Source organism: Amborella trichopoda, chromosome 4 (assembly GCF_054954075.1).
Source record: "Amborella trichopoda isolate Santa Cruz 75 chromosome 4, AtrichopodaSantaCruz75HAP2 v2.0, whole genome shotgun sequence".
In the NCBI taxonomy this organism is placed as follows: Eukaryota; Viridiplantae; Streptophyta; class Magnoliopsida; order Amborellales; family Amborellaceae; genus Amborella; species Amborella trichopoda.
Window position 1 is genome coordinate 58,281,374 of NC_142339.1, and position 22,691 is coordinate 58,304,064.

The 22,691-nt window shown below is 36.3% G+C and overlaps 2 protein-coding genes across 11 annotated transcripts; both read left to right on the forward strand.

Moving 5' to 3' along the window:
* The first annotated feature begins 2,387 nt into the window (after window positions 1-2,387).
* Window positions 2,388-8,445, forward strand: DEG8 (Trypsin family protein with PDZ domain-containing protein). Of its 2 annotated transcripts, none has more exons than XM_006827151.4 (13): window positions 2,388-2,795; window positions 3,214-3,341; window positions 3,807-3,889; window positions 3,981-4,079; window positions 4,594-4,660; window positions 4,955-5,030; window positions 5,185-5,251; window positions 5,495-5,712; window positions 6,371-6,438; window positions 7,075-7,154; window positions 7,378-7,464; window positions 7,825-7,932; window positions 8,017-8,445. In XM_006827151.4, exons 1-13 carry the CDS (start codon window positions 2,650-2,652, stop codon window positions 8,143-8,145), a joined length of 1,356 nt encoding a protein of 451 aa, XP_006827214.1. In that variant the 5' UTR covers window positions 2,388-2,649; the 3' UTR covers window positions 8,146-8,445. The 2 variants fall into 2 exon arrangements, 1 of the variants encoding a protein (XP_006827214.1); XR_016055075.1 differs by having other exon boundaries at window positions 2,389-2,795; window positions 6,371-6,449.
* Window positions 8,446-11,123: 2,678 nt separating this feature from the next.
* On the forward strand, window positions 11,124-22,050 carry LOC18422200 (Pentatricopeptide repeat (PPR) superfamily protein). 9 transcript variants are annotated; one of them, XM_020666401.2, is made up of 7 exons: window positions 11,124-14,155; window positions 14,305-14,359; window positions 15,118-15,176; window positions 15,951-16,041; window positions 18,716-18,793; window positions 21,510-21,570; window positions 21,707-22,050. In XM_020666401.2, the coding sequence occupies exon 1, from the start codon at window positions 11,689-11,691 to the stop codon at window positions 14,077-14,079; it is 2,391 nt and encodes a 796-aa protein (XP_020522060.1). In that variant the 5' UTR covers window positions 11,124-11,688; the 3' UTR covers window positions 14,080-14,155; window positions 14,305-14,359; window positions 15,118-15,176; window positions 15,951-16,041; window positions 18,716-18,793; window positions 21,510-21,570; window positions 21,707-22,050. The 9 variants fall into 9 exon arrangements, with proteins under 9 accessions (XP_020522060.1, XP_088722239.1, XP_020522062.1 ...); XM_088866113.1 differs by having other exon boundaries at window positions 11,131-14,155; window positions 18,743-18,793; XM_020666403.2 differs by having other exon boundaries at window positions 11,131-14,155; window positions 15,118-15,165.
* Window positions 22,051-22,691: the final 641 nt, after the last annotated feature.

The window sequence follows — 22,691 nt, forward strand, 5'->3', positions numbered from 1 at the left end:
AAGTTTCCAAGTTATTTTATTCATAGAGAAATGGGACGATAAACATATTTGATATTTAGGGTTGAAGAAACACGATATTGTTTCTATGAAAAATTGTAAAAATCTAAAATCAATCCAAATAAACTAGTTTTGGGTAAATATAAGGTGTTAAAAGATTGATTTTGGAGATTACATAGTATTGAATCAATTATTCAGGAGCTCAAAGAAATAACTCAAAACCTTATTTTTTTTAGCTTTTTAGCTTGAATACATGGTAAGAGGTAACTTGCTCGAGTCGAGGCGAGGCGAGAACCTGATAAGTCTCATGTCCTCATAACTCATTGAAGTGGATGTGCCTCGTACAGCACACAAGTGATACGTGTACATGCCATATTTTTCATGATTTCTTTTAAGTATTCAATGCTACACTATTTACTGAGCCGAGTCAGCTGAATGTTTGGGTATTCGGAATATCTCGAGTCTCTATAGTGAACTGCCCAATCTTAAATCCAGGCATGTCCCCAGCCTGGGACCCTTTGGATTTGGGAACCCTCTAGCTCTAAGCCGAGTCAGTTCGAATGCTCTTTCCTCGCTGGTTTACAGGGAGTGTGTATATTGTTTTATGATAAAAAACACCTCTATTTTTGAGCATCACAAGGCTAAAATATGAACACGTGTCTATGTTTTAATTGCTCGTGTCGACATATCAAGTACATGACAACTTTTTTTTTAAATGAAACATCAGTTGAAACATGAAGGATACGATTTGCACCCTGTTTTAAAAAATAGAGAGGGGGGGGGGGTGGGGGGGGCTAAGATTTGCTTCACAGGTTATCTTAATTATTTATGGGGATGGTGGTGTGCATCTACATATTTAAAGAAATTTGGACCACATGAGCACCATTTCCCCCCTCATTATCCTAGTTATTATCACTTAAAAAATATCATAAACATATACTTTAAAATAAAAAATCTGGGACACACATTGTTGTAAAGGCGTATGACACTTTGGCATGTTTTAGTTTACTTCCTAATGAATGTTGCTTTTGATTGGAAGGAATAAAGGGTAGGTTGAGAACATGGGAGGAGGTCATGTATTAAAAAAGGGCAAAAACAAAGAAGGAAAAAAAATAGAAGTACACAAAGTACAAGATGGAATTAATTTAATTTTGATATATATATATATTAAACCATATAATAGTTGGGCAGCTATAACGAACAGTAATATAAATGAAATGAGAGCCGTAAGATATTCATCATGTGGTTTAGAATGTATATCATTATATGATTTTAATTTTTTCTTTTCTAAAAATCGGATCATAATGAAAATTTAGACATGTGCACTCAAAAATAAGGCGCACAATTAAAAAAAATATAAATAATATTTTCCAAAATATAAAATGGCTTAAATACCCTTGAAAAATGATGAGGGTAATTTGATTATTTTATGTTATTGATTTTTTTATATATATATATATATTTATATGACGCACAATAGTGTTAGGTATATACATACAAAACTTCATCTTAACCAGATTTATAAAAAAAAAAAAAAATTAAATAGTAATATGTATTTTGAACCACTCGATAAAAGATCTACTGTCTGAGATTCCATTTATATTACTATTATATATATATAGAATAAACATTACAATAACTTATCAACTATAACGAATAGATTAAAAAAGACAATGCGATAACCATGTATGGGGGTGCTACCACCACAACGGAACGCCTTTTCTACACCTAAGATACCTTACATATACATAGAACAAGGAACACAATTTTTCAGGGTCAGCAAGGAACATTTGGGTTATTTCTGCCACTTACACCCAAATATCTTTATGTGTCAAATGACATAAATAGTCCTAATCATTCCTCATTAGGAACCTTGAAACGCATGTTTTGCATTTGTAACACTGAACAAGTATGATATTTTTATTATTTGTTTGGGGCTCTCGAGGGTCAAATTGTAAAAATTCCTTTTGATTGTTTAAGTTAATGAGGAGAAGCGATTATATACAATGATACTACTTATATCTTTATTACAAAAGAGGTGATAACTACATGTCAAATGCGATGGTTTGGGCTACTCAAGAAGTCCAAAAATTTTGTTTTTTTATTTTATCTTTGAGTCGTTTCAATTCCACTCTTATAGCCACCCAATTTGTAATCTAAAGACAACAATAATGATGACCACCTTGTACAAAAATAAATAAAAGTCTCTTTTAATACTTCCCCAAGAATTTTTTTTTTAAGGGTACCCAACTAAAATGAAAAAAAAGCAAGTGCTCCTAAAATTAACCAGGATTATTTGATTCTTTGATGTTTTCTTCATGGCGGGTTAAACCCCTTAAATGATGTTTTTATGTACAAGAGATATTGGCATTTTTTTTTCCCTTTTTTTCTATCTGTTCTGGGTTTTGAACCTTGGCAACCACTCATTCCCAACTCTCTCTCTCTCATTCATCACTCTCTCTGGTTTTGAATATTTGCAGCCACTCATTCCCAAATCTCTCGTGCTTGTAAATGTAGGCCTCTGATTTTATACCCGTACTCTATCTTCTCTCCTCTGCCATCTCCCATTAGCAATTCCAACTCTCTCTCTCTCTCTCTCTCGCTCTCACCTCTGTAGTTGGTTTAGCTAAACGGAGCTGAGCTCTGGAAGCAATGCACTTGTCACTTTGCAACGCGCCCCTTCAAATGCATGGCCATGGACCGCCCGTACACCATGGATGCAGAGAGGCTTTCTTCAGAGGCCTTCGTTCTCCTTTACATCTCTCAAAGCATAATGTTGGTGATTCCATTCACTCACAGTGAGTACTAAGGCTTGCAATTAACTGCTTTAATCTTTTTTATGTTATCCATATTTACTTTATCAGTTCATCCTAATCTCTCTATGGAGTTGGGGTGCTTTAATTTGGCCGGCACGCTTCATTTGAATGTTGCTTCCTTTGTTTGATGGGTAATTCATCTCATTATTTCGTTATACGTGTTAACTATGCAAGTTGGAAAATTATGGTTGGGTTTTGGACCAAAACAGGAACTGAATCTTCAACGAACTGGGGCCCTACTGTTGAATTTTGGCCAGAATCAGTTTTTTGTTTTATTTTCTGATATTTTCTTGCCTGGTTAGTGTTGATTGATCAGAATTGGCATAGTGGGTGGTAGTTACTCTTAATTCCCTGATCCTGATTATACTTTACTTTTGTTATTTTGTTTGTGATATTTTAGGCCAAATGAAGATTGCAATAAGAAAACTGATGAGACGAGCGTTTGGTGTAATATTTTCACAAAGCGTAGGATGGTAATCGCGAGCATGTTCGTATATTTTTGGCCTCAACCTTTAAGGTACTACTCAGGTTCGATCTAATGTCTTACATTAGATTTACATTACATTTAAGAGTTGTTAGATTTCTTCAAGTACACAAAAATTCCGTTTTCTGTTGTACTAAACCAGAAGGAGAAATTTCATATGGCTGCATTCATGCTCTCAATAAGCATTTCGAACTTGCATTGATGGGATCATTTCTTTTTTATTTTGGTATTGTAAAGGATTGAATATAGTTTTTTCCTTGTGATAAGTGGATTATTGTATTTGTAAGTTTTACCTTGAGATCAAGATTCGGCATTTAGGATCCTTTTATTCTAGGAATTGGCATTGTATGCCTTTTTCTAGTTAGCGGATTGGCTGATTTTCTATTATCTCGTGTCTAGTATGTGCTTTTGCTTTGATATTGTTAAAAGAGTACCTTTCCTTTATACTACAAACGAGTTGATGTATTAGCATTGTATTGAGTTTGTAATGTTTGTTTTTGCATTGACAGCCCATGCCCTCGGTGATCCTTCCGTGACAATTGAAGAAGTTACTCCACCCATTCTTCCTTCTGGGAAATTATTCCCTTCTGAGGTTTAACATGATAAAATCAAATACATTTTTTATTTTTGTTTTTTTGGTTCTATCATTGTAGAAAGGAAATGAATTTTCTTTATTTTTTCAGGAAAGGATCGTTAAGGTTTTTGAGAAGAATACCTATTCTGTTGTCAACATTTTTGATGTGACATTGCGTCCTCAGCTGAATATAACAGGCATTGTTGAGGTATATATAAGAGCCATTAGCTCCTGTTGCATAGAATTTATGTTGTCTTTGCTTTATTAGCTCGTAACATAGTGCTGCTATTTTTTTTCTATTTAGAATTTATTTAGTAATTTTTGTTGTCTTTGCTCCATCACGCATACAGTTGCACTCAAGAACATATACTAACAGATGCATATAATAAGGGGGGCAGGAAAAGAGAAGATAAGATAAAGATAGAGTGACCTTGATAACAAAAAGAAGCAGAGAGAAATTTTAGGTTACTGACTCCCCAAGCTTTCGAGAGCTAATATCCATTCCGTCCGCAGCCAATCTATCTTCTATCTTGTTTGCTTCTCTGCAGAAATGGCAGAAAGATCTTCCTTTTCACCTTTCTCTTCAAACTGATTACGCATTATCTTGCAAAACTTTTTTCCCCCTTTCCTCTTTTTGTTTTTTGTTAAATGGCAATAAAGTGTGCTATGCCCTAGCAAGTTTGGGGTAGCATTTATGAATACCAATCTGTGACTAAATCCAGGTTCCCGAAGGAAATGGATCTGGAGTGGTATGGGATGGGCAAGGACATATTGTGACAAACTATCATGGTAAGTCTGATTGGGAAAACTTGTGGTTTATTGTTTGCAATGTATGATAACTCTTTAATTTAGGTGTTATTTGGAGTTTGCCTGGATGCCACATCTCTTTTGCATGGTTTCTTAGGCTCAGGCTGTGCAGTAGGATTTGACTTGTCTGGATTATACTGCACGTCCACCTCAAGGATCATAGATTATCTAATAGTTGACATTTCATTATCGGTTTTGTTTTTTTTGTCATTGAATGTTAAAGTCTTGGTTAGTTGATGTCTTTCCTTAATTATGGATATGTATTTTTTGCCACAGTTGTGAGTAATGCTCTTTCAAGGAATCCTAGTCTTGGTCAAGTAGTTGCTCGTGTTAACATCTTAGCATCTGAAGGGTGAGCTCTAGGTCCAGAATCTAATTGCTATTTTCTTTCAACATAAATTAAATAAGATACTGGTTTGTCTCCGTTTCATATCTGTAATTTCTTGAATCTTACCTATCAGTGGTGTTTAAGTCATATTTTTCCTCATTGACTTGATTTCTTGAAGGCTGCAAAAGGATTATGAGGGCAAGTTGGTTGGTGCAGACCGTGCTAAGGATCTTGCTGTCTTGAAGGTAGAACTTTATCCTTCTAGCTGTTCAATGCTAGGATATAAGATAACTTCTTCATTCTTTAAAAACACTCTTAATACTATTTTTGGGCTGTTTCTTTGTAAATTGAAGGGAGAATGTCCCCTTTTATAGAAAGATCTTTAATTAACTTTCTAAGAGTGACATTATTGAGTTACGGTGGTTTTTACAACTAGGTTGGTCCATTTCTGCATGAAAACATGATTCTTTATTCTTTAATGGCATTAGGTGGATGCCCCTACTGATCTTTTGAAGCCAATTAATGTGGGGAAGTCATCTGGTTTGAGAGTTGGGCAACAGTGTCTAGCCATCGGAAATCCATTTGGTTTTGACCACACTTTGACAGTGGGGGTTATTAGTGGATTAAATCGAGAAATTTTAAGTCAAACTGGAGTTACAATTGGTGGTGGTATTCAGACTGACGCAGCCATCAATCCAGGAAACAGGTGCATATAATGGCTCTGCTCTGTGAACTTCGATCAATATTATTTTGATCACTTTTTATTTAGTACAGATCTTGTATCAGGAAGTCCTTCTTTTCTTCAATGTCAACTTGGGATCTGGTGAGAATGGAACTCTAGACGTCACCTTTTGGCACCCGCCACTTGACCACCTTTGCCTAGATCCATTCCCAGAAAAAGCTTGTGTATTCTCAAACTTACTAATGAAACTAAAAAGGATCTGGGATTAATGTATATCATCTACATATTAGATTCCCCAGAGAAAATATCTAATTTATTGCATGGAGTGGCCCTGAACAATTTGATCCCTTAAAATGGTGGAAATCAGTGGCATACTTGACATTTTTAATCCCTCATGCTCGAAATGACAAAAATTGCCATTGCACATTCTCTCTAACAACTGACTTATATTGAAGAATATTCTAATGTTGGAATCTCTTCTAGGGAATGCATGCAGCTGACTTGTTCGAAATTAAATTCAATATTGATCATGAACTGTTTCTTTGAACTCACATGATCTGCACATTGGTTATGAGCCAATCAGCCAACTACATTGAAGGAGCTAAAGAATATACTGATGCGTGTTATGCTATAATTCTTCATTCTTAACTGAATTCTGATAGAGATTGTGTATTGTTGGCAGTGGTGGTCCCTTGCTAGATTCCAGAGGAAACATGGTTGGGATCAACACAGCAATATTTACTCAGACAGGTGGATATAATGTAATTGTTTTTTTTGTTTTGTTTTTTTTTGGATTATAAGCAATCTTTTTCTAAGTCTGTAGACATCATTTTCTGTCATTTGGCTGTTTGATTTAGTAAAGTATGGAGCTGTCCTTGAATGCATCATAATTTCTGAAAAGTATTTGTTGAATATTGTTCCTTTTTGTAGGGATTTGTTATTGAGAATATTCTAGTGTGGATAGTACTAAAAAAACTTATCTTTTTCTTTGTATATGCAAATAACATTAAATTTTAGTGACCCTACAAGTGATGCATGCATGAAATTCATATGCACTTCTAAGTAAAAGGAGTCATTCATGGAAGCATGAAATTATGCATGAATTGTGCTTAAGCGCCTCATTAGTGATGCCCTTATAGGAAATAGTAGCTCAAAAGCGACATTTTTGATTGATCTGCAAGAAATTCTTATAGATCGGACACTTCAATATTCTGCTTATTAAGAAAATTTATTTTATCAGATATATGCATAGATTTTTGTCTTTACCATTTGTTCCACAGAGAACAATTTGGTTGGCACTTGAGAGAGCGTGATATTCTACAATCCATATGGCGGGGTGCCAATCATGATCCTTAAACAATACTTGGATATTGCCATGCACTGCAGGGACATCAGCAGGCGTGGGTTTTGCTATCCCTTCATCAACAGTACTTAAAATCATTCCTCAATTAATCCAGTCTGGGAAAGTGAGTTATTGTGGAACTTCTATATTGTCCCTTTTCTTAATTATTTATTCCTAATCTTTAATGTGGATCACTGTTACTTTCTCATTTGGTTTGGTTCTGACTCTAAAAGCAAGGTTTAGTCACACTATATGGCCACTTTTTGCTTAGGAATGTGCAAGACAACTGGTTCAGTCACTAATGAATGTTTGGATCTAAGATCTTCTTCTGTTTACTTTCTTTCCAGGTTGTTCGTGCTGGTTTCAACATTGAAATTGCTCCAGACCCAATAGCTAATCAATTAAATGTGCGAAACGGAGCCCTTGTTCTACAAGTAAGCATTCTTTGTCAAAATCTTCTTGGAACTGGTATACCTGAAAAATGTGATATGGCAAATTTGAGATATATCTAGATATACTTCTCTTAAGCTTACCTCATTTTCCTTGTTAAGTATGCAAATCTTGTTCTTACATTTGCAAACTCTCTCTCTCTCTCTCTCTTTCACACACACACGTCATCATCATCATTATTTTAGCCTTTTCTCAATTATTTGGGGTCGGCCACATAAATCTTGGTTCTTCGTTCTGCTCTATTAAAGGCCACACACACACACAAAAACACACACAGAGACACATAGAACCAAGGAACCTAGCCACTTCTTGTTTTTCACCCTGTTTTGTGGTTTAATATTTAGGTTCTTGAGAACAGTGTTGCTGCTCGAGCAGGATTGCTTCCTACAAAGAGAGGATTTGCAGGCAACATAATTCTCGGGGACATCATCATAAGCATTGACAACCGACCGGTATGCCTCTCACTCTCTCTTTTTTTTTTTGAGTTAAGATTTGTTGGCATGCTGCTATATTGATCTATTGCATATGATGAGCAGATTAAAAGCAAAGCTGAGTTGTCCAAGGTCTTGGATGATTACAGTGTTGGGGACACGGTGATGGTAAAGATTAAGAGGATGAATGAAGAAATAGTGCTGCCTCTAGTTTTGGAGGAGAGTGTTTCTTGACAAATTGCAAAAACTCTCTCTCTCTCTCACACACACACACATTTTAGTGCTGCTTCTAGTTTTGGAGGAGAGTGCTTCTTGACAAATTATGAGAACTCTCTCTCTCTCTCTCACACACACATATATATGGACTCTTGGGCATGGCCTAATTTACCCGATCTGGTTGTGGTACTCAGTCTGTATCCCTTGTTCTGGTTGAAGGGGCTGTACTTTGTTAACTGAGTCTCTGAAATTTTGCTAAAAATGATTAAAATTTCAGAAAGTGATAGTTATATTAATGATTAACTGCTTATTGATTTTGAGGATTGTTTCCTTAATTTCCCATGACTGACTCTGTTGTTGTTTAATTCACTTCATTCAAGCCAAACAACTTTCTTTGTCTATGTCAACCAATTTCTATACAATATTTGAGTTTTAAATTTTTTTTATATAAAATACTAGCAAATGAATGATATCTCCATTGGGAAAATATGTTGTACTTTGATCCAGCAGAGTGTTCAGTAATCGGATCCAACATCCACTGCATGTAGTTATCCCTGAATGGTGGGAGATGAGTTTTAATCGTGCTCTTGTTTAAAGCCAGATGATTACTCATCTGCACCATAAGCAAGGATGGGCAGTGGATGTTGGGTATGAGTGTCTACTACACTCGAAGCATGCGGTCTTATTTCTGTAACCCATGACTATAGTTTCATAATTTGCTCTTTGGATAATTGAATTCCATCCTATTATGGGTATTGATGGGTATAAACCTTGGTATTTGTTACAATTTGGTGCTCAACTAGTTGGTTTGGTGCTCATCTAGTTTCAAGGTAATTTATCATAATACATCTAAGATATTGAACTATCTAACATTTTAAGTATTTATTTTGGTTTAATTTCAAATATCCCATCAAAATACATAGTTGCAAATCTGTAAGATGCTGAATAGGGATAAGTGTATTTTCGATAATTTTTCTTTAGTTTTATAACTGAAATTTATTTAGTTACAGAATAGTATCTAAATAATATATTATTGTAAAAATCCGTAAAATTTAATATAATGAAGAAGGGAAAAATTAGATAGAGCACTAGATTTACAAATGTGGGAGATTAGTGGGAGCTAAGTGAGAGTATTTTGGTAATTTAATATATTTAAGTCACTTGAGCCAAATACTTTAAATACACACATGCTTGCTATGGGTTCCAAACTTGAAACATATTTTATTAAAAAAATTGTTTGAGCTTTGAAACTAAGAACAAGCCGGGGTATTTTGATAATTTGGCCTCATTTAAATTATGCGAGTCAAAAAACATAAATACCTTTGATTGTTATGGATTATCGGAAGATAACTTTTTTTTAATGAGAGGACATGTTTTGAGTTTTGAACCCGGTTTATATAGGTCAATTGGTTCATCTAACTCAGTTGCCAAGCCCTCAATTGTTTAGTTTCCAAAGTTGAAATGTAGGTAGTTTAGGTATTGGTAACTAAATAGTTAGGAAAGTAAGTGAATGAAATGAAGAAAAAAATTGAAGAAAGAAACCCATGCTTGGCGAAGGTGAAGTTCATAGATAGAACAATACCTTGTGTCAAGCCTTCACGATTGATGCAGCCTCGGAGGCTTCAATTGTTGATTCTAGTATTGAGCGAAAGGTTACGCCTATAGATTCTTTACTGTAGGTCAATCGGCATGGGGAAGAAGCACTACACCTAGAAATCAATAGCATAATAACTTTGTTATAAATTATCCATTTTTTTTATTTGCTCTATTGGGATTGGGACTAGCAAAAATGGTTGGGACAACAAACATCCATCTTGTTCGTACCAACTTCAATTGTTTTAGGTTCCAAACTTGAAATGTAGGCACTTTAGGCATTGGTAACTAAATAGTTGGGAAAGTAAGTGAATGAAATGAAGTTTTACAAGTAGGCAATATGTGAAATTTGTTTCTCTAACCATCATTGTTAATAAGCTATGAAGTAAAGAAAAATGCACTTTAAAAAGTTTTGAAATTTACATCCAAAGTTCCAGTGAGGTATTTTGCTTCCAAAATTTTGAAATTCCAAACAAAAAAATCCTCTTTCCCAGTCCAACCCCAAAATATACAACTACCTAAAGAAAAACTATATAATAAGACTTATTATTATTTATTACAAATTCATAATCATCCGTAGCCCCTAGGTACGAGATTGAGATTGGGTGGGTGAAAGTGTGCTTACAATTTACGGACTGGTCGTGGCATTAGTGCTTTTATTTTCGAGTCTTTTCGTTTAATTTAAAAAATACATAATATATCTATTACCCTAGCGTTGCCACTTCTTCGAATTATGTCAATATTTTACTCCTTCGGTAAGAACTAATTCGAGGAATCAGCAGATCTATCCATTATCTTCCTTCCTGCTCTTAATCCAATGGAAACAATTGATCGGAATGTTGCAACGCTCTCATAATTAAATACAATTTTTGTGACACTTTGTAACATAAATGTAGGCGCCATATTTCCCATCCGAAGAACAAGAATTACTATGATTTATTGCATGAGCAAATATATGGGAAGAAAGAACGTCATAATTTCTCCTAGTTACGGCATGGGGTGTGTGACGAATGATGCTCGAAAAATTTATTTTTTGAACTTTGAATTTAGTGAACGACATATATTCACAATCACTCGATTTGAAATCCGACGGACATAATTATGCTATTTTATTTAATACATGGCAAAAAATTTTGTTTACTTTTCATTTGTAATGTACATTAAATTTTATCATAACAGGTAATTTTTGTATAATTTTTTTTTTTCAAAAGTAACTTAAAAATTTATTTTTACTTTTAATAATAAAATTTTAAACTTTAAAATTAGTTCAAATAGATTAATAGCCATTAAAATGATAATCTAGATAATATATTGCAAGATTCACTATTTTTTAGATTCGAAATATTCAACGTACACCTTAACTCTTCATTTCAAGGTTGCAACCTTATATGGTATTTTCCTAATAATGAATAGAAATCAAAACAACGAAAACTCTCTCTACGCGCCAGACGAATGTTTCGTCTCCCTCTTTTCACAGACGCGAGTTTCGCATTCTCTCTGTGCATTTGGAGCTTTGATTCAACGGAGAACGACTCGATGGCTAGTGATTCACCCAATAGCTCAACCGATTCATTGCAATGTGGGCACAAAGGCGAGTCTTCCATTGCAGGCAGTTGCTCCTCTGTAATCTATATCCAGCACTAAAAATGTGTTTTTTTTCCTTCTCCTTTCTCCATTCAAAGGCCTTTTTCCTGTCAATCTTAGCTACAAACTGCAAGGAGCAGTCACTTCTGGAGCTCCGAATGGCGGTAAAGTTTTTCTGTGAACTGAGATGCCTTTCTCAAGCGTTACTAGAGTAAATTTTGTTGGGTTTGTTCAAGGAAACATCAATGAAACCACGCTATGTTCATTTTATTCTTCCAAAGGTGACGGGTCTGTGTATTTTTCGACGATTGGTTTAGTTTAATAAGGCTTTACTGCGTTACTTTTGTTTGGTTTTGTTAGAGAAACCATTTTTGAAAAAAGAGGATGTTCAGTTTATTCTTTAAGAGAAAATGGGTCCGTGTATATTCCAGTAATTGGTCTAGTTTTAATAGGTTTTGGGCCTTCATCCCATTTTACTGTTATGGGATGAAGCCCACTTTGCTCCCTAAACATGTGGCTGTTGTTGTTAAATACCAGAGAGACCCTCTCAGAGCTCTTGAAATGTTCAATTCAGTTAAGAAAGAAGATGGGTTTACTCATACATTGTTAACTTATAAGTGTATGATAGAAAAACTTGGTTTTCATCGAGAATTTGAAGCCATGGAAAATCTTCTGCAGGAGATGAGATTGAATGTTCCTTCAAATTTTTTAGAAGGGGTTTACATTAATGTTATGCGATACTATGGAAAGGCTGGGAAGATCCAAGAGGCAGTGAACACATTCGAAAGAATGGATTTTTTCGATTGTGAACCCTCTGTTGGATCTTATAACACAATTATGAACATTTTGATTGAGAATAAGTATTATGACCAAGCCCATAAAGTGTACTTACGAACGATAGATAAGGGGATCTCCCCTGATGTGTATACTTATACAATTAGGATTAAATCCTTTTGTAAAACAAAAAGGCTTCATGCCGCTCTTAGGCTTCTAAGAAACATGCCCGAATTCGGTTGCAAATTGAATGCAGTGGCATATTGTACCGTAGTTGGTGGTTTATATGAAGAGAGTTCTTGTGTTGAAGCCAGTAAATTGTTTGATGAGATGCTCAAGCAAGAGATATATCCTGATATAGCTACATTTAACAAGCTTTTATTTTCCCTGTGCAAGAATGGTGAGGTTCAAGAAAGTGGTAAGCTCCTTAACAAGATGTTAAAGAGGGGGATCTCTCCTAATCTCTATACTTTCAATATGTTCATTAGGGGCCTTTGCCAAGAAGGGAAACTATTGGAGGCTGCCCATTTATTTGATCTTATGGAATTAAAGGGATTGAATCCTGATGTTGTTTCTTACAACACACTGATAAGTGGGTTGTGCAAGGCCTGTCAAGTTGTGGAAGCTGAGACTTATATTCATAAAATGGTTGAGGCAGGATTGGTCCCTAATGATTTCTCATATAACACTGTTATTGATGGGTATTGTCGAATATGCATGATTGAAAATGCTTCTAGGCTTCTTAGAGATGCAGTTTTTAAAGGTTTCGTCCCTGATCGAATCACATATGCTTCTCTGATAAATGGGCTATGCGAGGAAGGTGACCTGAAGAGAGCTATGGAACTTTTTAACCAGGCTTCTGATAAAGGATTGAAACCTGATATCATAACATATAATACACTTGTTAAGGGCCTCACAAGGCAAGGCCTTATAATGGAGGCGGCTAAGTTGGTGAACGAAATGTTAGGTGGTGGTTGCAAGCCAAACATGTGGACTTATAACATAATTATTAATGGGTTATGCAAAAGGGGAAAGGTCATTGATGCCCATGGCCTCATGAATGATGCTATAATGGAGGGTTTTATTCCTGATGCTTTTACCTTCAACACACTGATCGATGGTTACTGTAAGAGTTTAAACTTGGATAAAGCGTTGGAGATTGTAGAGAGAATGTGGACCCATGATGTAGCTCCTGATGTAATCACTTATAATTCAATGTTGAATGGCCTTTGCAAGGCTGGTAAAATGAATGAGGTAATGGAAACATACAAGGGAATGCTGGCAAAAGGTTGTGTTCCTAATGTTATCACCTATAATATATTGATAGAGAGCCTTTCTAAGGGGCATAGAGTCAAAGAAGCTTCTGACCTCCTTGAAAAGATGGGAAATGATGGGCTAACCCCTGATGTTGTTAGTTTTAGCACTTTAATTCATGGCCTTTGTGGAAATGGTGATCTCGAAGAGGCCTATCAGCTATTGGGGAAGATGGAACAGGTTAAAGTCACACCCACTGTTGCCACATTTAACATCCTGATCAATGCATTTTGTGAGAAGCTCAAGGTTCAGATGGGGGAAAGGATCTTTCACGAGATGGTTGACAAAGGTCTCCAACCTGATTCTTTCACATATCGTGTTCTTATTGAAGGCTTTGTTAAGACTGGAAATGTTGATTGGGCTTATAGATTCCTTCTGGCGATGATTGATATGGGTCTTTTGCCATATATGAGTACATTTGGACAAGTAATTGACTGCCTCTGCATAAACCATAGAGGCCCTGATGCTGTTAATATTATCCGCATCATGGTGAAGAAGGAGATAGTTCCAGATGTTGTGAATTCAATTTTTAAGGTTGATAAGAAGGAGGTGGCAGCGCCCAAGATCCTTGTTGAGGAAATGCTAAAGAGGGGGCATATAACTTATCATTCTTATGAACTTCTATATGATGGTATTAGAGATAAAAAGCAATTGAAAATGAGGCAGAATAAGAAGCGTGCCCATTAGCCCACTAAGTGAAATGTCAATTGATTGTTTTAAGGAGCTAATGCAGATGCAATGCTGATTTGGTTCCCCTCTAAAGGTAAACCAGTTCTTCTTAAGACATGGTCTATGGTCGGTTGACACACACACACTTTTCCGCTGAGAGCCTCACATGCGTTTTTTTTTTTCTCTTGAATCACACAATGAATCTCAGAGTCTCACTTTGTGGATCTCCAATTTCCTTTTCAGGCGCCAACCAACAATATGCTTTAGACTGATTTATGGATAGAAATCTGGCTAAATGGTAAGCTCTCTTGAGTATACTTGTGGAATTGTTTTTAGTTCCAGGTCATATATTTATGTGCTTTTTGCCTCTTTTTCAATGATGAGCATAGCGGTTTCACTATATTTATAGACATCGTCATAATTTTTCAAAATGTTAGGAATTGATGAACATGCTTACTGTTTTGATGCAACTTGTGTATTTGAGTGCATTTAACTTTTAGTGACACTAGAACTTTATTGCAAGCACTGAGACTAAAATTAATTTGTCCTTAACTGTGAGGATTTAATAGTGATAGTGGCTGTTCATTCAACCCATACCCTGTCACGGAGATCAAATGGTTTTTGAATTTTGCTGCAAGAGGAAAGATGTTCTAAGTCATATTCAAATGCACGAATACAGATTTCGCTAATTGTACAATCGCATTCTACATGAATCTTGATATTCTTTTCAAAGAGGTAAAGGAAAAAAGTGAAATCTCTGACAAACTAAACCAATCTGGCCTTTTACATCAGTCTTGGGTTATGCAGAAAGGTCATCATCAGGATCAATCCCTGAAAGCTCGAATCTGTTGGTTTTTCGTGCTTTCTTCTTCATCAATATCCTTTATAGGAAACATAGAGTCAATCTTGAAGGTTTTATTGTTTTACTTCATAGGAGAGACAAATCTCACATAGACAGTCACTCATCACGTTTTCATTGGTCAAACAAGCAACCTTTTTAGATGTAAACGTTCTCTTGGTTCATTAGCCTTCTTGTTTTGATTGGTTCACAAGCAGGATGATAATTGCAAGCAAGTTTGTCTACTTTTGGCCTTAACCTCCAAGGTACTACTCAGGTTCGAACTCTCTTGCACTAGTTTTGCATTACATTTAAGAGTTCTTGTTGCATTTGTTCAAGTACACAAAAATTCCATTTTCTGTTGTACTAAATCTGAAAGAGAAATTTAATATGGCTACATTGATGTTCTTCCTTTTTATTTTAGTATTGTATAGGATTAAATATTATCTTCTCCTTGTGATAAGTGGATTGTTGTAGTTTTTGTGTTGAGATCAAGATTCAGAATTTTTATCTTTTTACTTAGTGGATTGGCTGATTTATGTGTATGTGGAGCTCTCAAAGAGTTTGTTAACAATACTAGGTCACTAATGCACATTTTTTTTAGGGAAATTTTATTTAAAAAAGCACATAACATTTTACGAATATATTTTGATTTAATTTCAAAATACCCATCAAAATACCTATGACCATGAGATTGAGTACTTGAGAAAGGGTAAATTGTTAAATTGTTGAAAGGTATATATTGATAAATGTCCCCCTTTTTTTTTATTATTATCTTGTGTCTAATATGTCCTTTGCTTGGATATTGTTAAAATGGTATTTTTCATTCATACAACAAAAGAGATGTATTAGTATTGTATTGAGTTTGTGATGTGGTTTTTGCATTGACAGCCCATGCCCTAGGTGATCCTTCCGTGACAATTGAAGATGTTATTCCACCTGTTTTTCCTTCTGGACAACTATTCCCTTTTGATGTTTAACGTGATAAAATTGAATATTTTACTTGGTTCTACCATTGTAGAAAGTAAACAAATTTTAGTTATTTTTGCAGCAAGGATCGTTTTGGCTTTCGAGTGGAATACTTATTCTGTTGTCAATATGTGACATAGCGTCCTCAGATGAATATAACCGGCAATGTTGAGGTATATATAAGAGCCATTAGCTCTTGTTATATGGAATTTTTGTTGTCTTTGCTCCATTATTCTTAACATCGTGGTGCTATTTTCTTTCTAATTAGTATTTAGTAGCCAATAATTCGTCAAGGAAAATGAGCACATCTAGTTGATCTCAATAACACTTACAAACAGAGGAATATGCAGGGAAAGAGAAGATAAGAGTGACCATGATTGAAGAGGGGAAGCAAAGAGAGAGACCTTAGGTTACTGATTCCCCAAGTATTGGAGAGCTAATATCCCTTCCCTCCTCAGCCAATCTATCTTCCTTATTTTTTACTTCTCTATAGAGAGGGCAGAAAGAGCTTTCTTTCACTATTCCCTTCAAACTGATTATATATTCTCCTGCAAACCTTTTTTTCCCCCTCTTTTTTTGTTTTTTTTATGGTGTCAAAGTGTGCTATTATAGTATCCTTAGTTTGGGGAGCATTTATGAATACCAATCTGTGACTACAATCTAGGTTCCTGAAGGAAATGGTTTTTGGAGTGATATGGGATGGACGGGGATTTGTATTTTTTGCCAGTCGTGAGTAAGGCTCTTTCAAGGAATCGTAGTCTTGGTCAAGTAGTTGCTCGTGCTAATATCCTAGCATCTGAAGGGCGAGTGATAATAACACAATTTAAATAGGATACTGGTTTGTCTCTATTTTGTATATGTAATTTCTTGAATCTTACCTATCAGTGGTCTTGAGTCATATTTTCTTCATGGACTTCAAAACAAACTTAGAACTTTGAAAGGATGCTCTAGAATCTAAAGGTTTTAAAATTAGTCGAACTAAAACAGAGCATATGGAATGCAATAGTTGACGGACAGGAAATACTAAAAGAAACGCACTTTCGATATCTTGGGTTGATAATCCAGGAAAATAGGGAGATTGGGGAGCATGTTATACATAGAATTAGAGCTGGGTGGGCGAAGTAGAGATGTGCAAGTGGAATTTTATGTGATCCCCGCATACCAATGAAGCTGAAGGGCAAGTTCTATATGTCAACTATGAGACCAACTTTGCTCTATGGGGCAGAATGTTGGGTGGTCAAAAACAATATACCCATATAATGAGTGTAGCGGAGATGGTGATGTTGATATGGATGAGTGGAAAGACAAGAAGCAATAGAATTCAAAATGAATGCATTTGGGAAAAATTTAAGTGCGACACCAATAGGCAATAAGATAAGAGAGAGTAGACTCAGGTGGGCTGGCCATGTGTGGCTCATACCCAGTACAACACCTGTTAGGAGGTGCGAGTTAATTCAAGTGGAAGGTTCAAAAGGGCAAGGGGTAGGCTTAAAAGGATATGGTTGGAAGTAGTGAGAAAATATATGGGGACTTATGGCTTCATGAAGGGTATGACCCTTAATGGAGCAGAATGGACCCCAATTAGTTAGGAAAAGACTTTGATGATGATGATGATGGCTTCATTTCTTGAAGCTGCAAAAGAATTATGAGGGCAAGTTGGTTGGTGCTTACTGTGCTAGGGATCTTGCTGTCTTGAAGGTAGAATTTTCTTCTTCTAGCTGTTCAATGCGAGAATATAAGATAACTTATTCATTCTTTACAACACTCTATGGTATGTTTGGGCTATTTCTTTGTAAATTGAAAGGAGAATGGCTCCAGTCTTCTAATTTCACAGAAAAATCTTTAATTAACTTTTCTAAGAGTCTCATTGGTGACTCTTTTTGTTTTTTACAGTTAGATTGGTCCTTTGCTGCATCAAAACATGATTCTCTATTCTTTAATCCAATAAGGTGGATTCCCCTACTGATCTTTTGAAGCCCATTAAAGTGGGGAAGTCATCTGGTTTGAGAGCAGGGCAACAATGTTTAGCCATCGGAAAGCCATTTGGTTTTGACCACACTTGACAGTGGGGGTTATAACTGGATTAAATTGAGAAATTTTTGGTCAAACTGGAGTTACAATTGGCTGTGGTATTTAGACTGATGCAGCCATCAATCCAGGAAGCAGGTGCATATGATGGCTCTGCTCTTTGAACTATGAATCTATGATCAATGTTATTTTAATTCACTTTTTATTTAGTGCAAATCTTGTATCTGGGAGTCATATTTTTATTTTATTTTATTCCTTTTTCTTAATTTCAACTTGGGACCTAGTGAGAATGGAACTCTAGACATCACCTTTTGGCACCCGCCACCTTGACCACCTTTGCCTAGAGCCTTTATGAGCAAAAGCTTGTATACAATAAAACTCAGTAATGAAACTAAAAGGGTCTGGGATTAATGTATATCTGCTACATGTTAGACTCCCCAGACAAAAGAGCTAATGTATCGCATGGAGTGGCCTTGAACAATTTGAAATGGTAAAAATCAGTGGCACACTTGACTTTTTAAATCCCGCGTGCTCGAAATGACGAAAAAGCCATTGCACATTCTCTCTAATAGCTGACTTTGCTTGAGTTATTCTACCATTGGAATCTCTTTTATGGAATGCATTTAGTTGACTTGTTCGAAGTTAAATTCAACATTGATCATGAACTATTTGCTTTGAATTCTCATAATATTTGCATTGGTTATGAGCCAATCAGCCAACTACAATGAAGAAGCTTAAGAATATGCCGTTGCTTGTTATGCTGTTATGCTAGGATTCCTCATTCTTAACTGAAATCTGATTGAGATTGTGTATTGTTAGTTGATGGTAGTTGTGGTCCCTTGCTAGACTCCAGAGGAAACATGGTTGGGATTAAGACAGCAATATTTACTCAGACAGGTGAATCTAATTGGTTTCTTTTTCTTTTATGGATAAATAAACAATCTTTTTTTTAGTTTAGAGATGTCATTTTCTGTTATTTGGCTGTTTGATTTAGTACAGTATGGAGCGGTCATTGAATGAGGGACTTGTTCTTGGGAATATTATACCATGCATGGTATTTCCAAATAACATTCAATTTTAGTGACCCTAAAAGAAATGCATGCATGAAATTCATATGTACTTCGAAGTAAAAGGAGTAATTCATGGAAGCACGAAACTTTTGCATGAATTGTGCCGCACTTCATGAATGATGCCTTATAGGAAATAGGAGCATAAAAGTAACATTTTTGATTGATCTGTAAGCAATTCTCATAGTTTGGACCCTTAGGTATTCTGCTTATTATGAAAATTTATTTCGTCAAATATATGCGCTAAGCAGTATTTCAAAAAGCGCTAGGCGGCACCTAGACGGTCGGGGGTTTCAGGCCGCCCAACGCCTAGGTGGGAGCCCAGAACTTGGGCGGCCCAGTAGATTTTTTTTTTTTGGGTTTTCTTTCCCTAAAATAGCCTCTAATGGGTTTTAAATTTCAAATGAACTGAAAACCCACAATTTTGCCCTTTCGTATTAAAAAAATTATCCGAAAATACCCTCAAGGAGCCGCATTTCAGCCCTTGGGCAGGGCGCAGGCCCTGGGCGGCCGCCTAGCGTAGGGCTCTCGAGAACCTTTCGTTTGCGGAACCGAAAATCTCAAATACCGAGATCCCACCCAAGATCGTGGCTAAATGCAAAGTAGATGAATACAACTATAAATCGAGTGCGAGAAACAAAGAAAACTTAAAAATCACACCACCACAACACAGGATTTACGTGGTTCACCCCGTAAGGCTACATCCACGACCTCGGCAACTAAAAATCCACTATCACAATGAAGATTACAGTTTTGGGTTAGAAGAGATAATATCTATCTCTAAACATCGGTAAAAGACCATTACCGATCTTCCCTTCTAAATCCGCTCTCTAGATCGAGCCATACCTTCGATCAATATCTTCTTTCCCACCGCAATATCATACCACTACCGGAAAGATAAAATCGACAGCAATCGAGAGGATTTCTCTCTCTAGAAGTGAAATTTAATCAACCCAAAATTCATAGGAATACCACCTCTCTCTCGGAGGCCATGTCTCTCTCTTGAAGACCCATCTCCATATTGGAGATCCATCCTCATAACCCCCTAAGAGGTGAACCTTAAAGGATGGGTATTATGTCCTCTTTCACTCTCTTATAAAGATATCACTTTCTTGCTTCTCAAGAAAATTCATTTTTTATTTCTATAATATCCTTAATCTTTAAAAGAAAATATGGGTATAGTGATTTGGCTATCACTAAATCCAACACCTAGGCTGGTTCAGGCAGGTGCCCAGGGATATCCGCCTAGGGGGCCGCCTAGGTGCTGAGCGGTTTGCTTTTTGAAACAGTGGCTGTAAGACCAGCCATGCTTTATGGGACAAAATATTGGGTGGTCATGAGACAACATATCTATAGGATGAGCATCGTTGAGATGAGGATGTTGAGTGGCAAGACAAGATAGGATAAAATTCGTAATGAATACATACGAGAGTATGTTGTTGTAGCTTTAATAGGCGATAGGATGAGGGAAAGTAGACTTAGGTTGGCTAGCTATAAGCAATGTAGACCTAATGCAGAACCGGTTAGGAGCATAGATTTGCTTCAAGTGAAAGGCTCTAAAAAGGTAAGGAAAAGCCCAAAAGGACATAGATAGAAGTAGTGAGAAAATATAAGGTGCTTTTTGTCTTACTGAGGGTATGACCCTTGATAGAGAAGAATAGAGGAACATGATTCATGTAGCCGACCTTGATGATGGTGATGACATGCATAGAAAGTTTTCGAATGAGATACTAGAATGAGAATATTAGGTTGGCTTTACCATTTGTTCCACAGAGAGCAATTTGGTTTGGCACTTGAGAGAGCGTGATATTTTAAATCCATACGAGGAGGAACCAATCACAATCCTAAATAGTAATCAGGCTTTGTCAAAGTCTTCTTGGAACTAGTATACCTGAAAATCTGATGTGGTAAATTTGAGATATGTCTGGATAGACTTAAGTTTACTTCACTTTTGTTCTAGTTCTTACATTTGCCAACAATGCTCTCTCTCTCTCTCTCTCTTGCACACACACACATACAGATAGAACCACAGAAGCTAGCTGCTCTTGTTCCTCACCATTCTTGAATAGGTTCGGTCTTTGTTTTTGGGTTCCACGGTTCAGGATATACTTGATCTACTTCGTGGGAGGGAGGATTTCATCCCCTGATCCTTCGTTCTTGGAGGCAAGGCCAACTCAATGAAAGGCCGGGGGGGGGGTCCTCCTGGTCATTTCACCGTAGAGTTCAGGAAGTTCATTTCTTGCTCACCGAAATCCTTCATTTCATACCAATTCGTAAAGCATTCCCTTCGCGATAGAAACTTGTGTAGCTTAACGACTGAAGTCTTAGTAGACTCAAACCAGTACTTTTGCCATCTCTTCCATTTTCTGTTGATGTCTGTCATGTACTCAAATTGGATTAGTGAACAATTTGTAGGTTTCGTCGTAAACCTAATTGGTTACATCCAATGACATCAATCACTTCCCTGTTAATTACCACAAAAGAAAAAAGGGTTCCTTTGTTTTGATGGTCTTTGATTCCAAAGAGTAATTTGATTTAATATTTAGGTTCCGAAGAACAGTGTTGCTGCTCAAGCAGGATTGCTTCCTAAGAAGAGAGGATTTGCAGGTAATGTAATCCTTGGAGACCTCATCATTGGAATCGACAACCGACCAGTCTCTCTCTCTCTCTCTCTTATTTTGTCTTGTTTGAATTGAGATTTGTTGGCATGCTGCTGTATTGATCTATTGCATGTAATGAGCAGATGCAAGCAAAGCTGAGTTGTCAAAGGTCTTGGAGGGACAAAGTGATGGTAAAGATAAAGAGGATGAATGAAGAATTATTTCTGCTTCTAGTTTTAGAAGAGAGGCCTAATTTATCCCAGCCAGTTGTGGAAGTACTCAGGAGGCGTCCATGCTTCTCTGGCTGAAAAAACTGTGTTTGTTACCTGGATTTCTGAAATTTGGGGCTAAAAATGGATAAAATTTCATAGTGATGGTTTGGTGTTAAAACTCTCTTATTGATTTTTTTATCAATGATTATCTGCTCATCAATGTTGAAGATATTTCCTTTATTTCCTATAATTGAGTCTACAGTGTTTTGGTTCAACCAAAGCCAAAACAATCTTTGTTCAGCTGCGTTGGCATGTTTTTAGACAATATTTCAGATTTTTTTCATTTTTTATTTTTAAAATACTTGCAAATGAATGTTATTTCCATTGGGAAAATATGTTGTACTTTGGACCAGCAAATGAGTGATATTTTCATTTTTTATTTTTGGTTTCCCCCCCTAAAAAAAATGTATAGCCTTTTTGGCAATGTACATACTTAGGCGAGTCCGAGTGGACTTGCCCGAGTAACCCGTCTCGGGCCAGAGCTAAGTCTGAGGCCTGCGCTGAGTTTCAGAACATTACTTTTGACACCAAGCAGGGTTTGTTGCATATGGTCATCCTCCACTAGAAATAACTACCTCTTTTAGACAAGTGAACCAAAAGATGGTCTTATATGTCTTTAAGCAACAGCCATTTCACTAATATTTTTCGAACCCAGTGGCAATTCCATTATTTATGACTTGTGAACGGATTAGAAATGAAAGGCACATGAGAAGCCATATGTCTTTTGGTTCCTTGAGTTATTTCCCGGAAAACCATGTCCGAGAACTTGTTGATGGCTTAAAGGTCGCTGGAAATTGGTTTGCTTTCTTTTGCAGGGGCAAAGGCACAGGTGTTTCCAGAGGACTATCAGAACACT

Bases quoted from the DNA above. Each gene is read 5' to 3' on its own strand.
- LOC18422200 (XM_020666401.2), top strand. From the start codon at position 11,689: ATGTTCAGTTTATTCTTTAAGAGAAAATGGGTCCGTGTATATTCCAGT.
- DEG8 (XM_006827151.4), top strand. From the start codon at position 2,650: ATGCACTTGTCACTTTGCAACGCGCCCCTTCAAATGCATGGCCATGGA. The intron at 3,342-3,806 runs GTTCGATCTAAT...TTGCATTGACAG, and splicing joins ACCTTTAAGGTACTACTCAG to CCCATGCCCTCGGTGATCCT. The intron at 5,252-5,494 runs GTAGAACTTTAT...TAATGGCATTAG, and splicing joins AGGATCTTGCTGTCTTGAAG to GTGGATGCCCCTACTGATCT.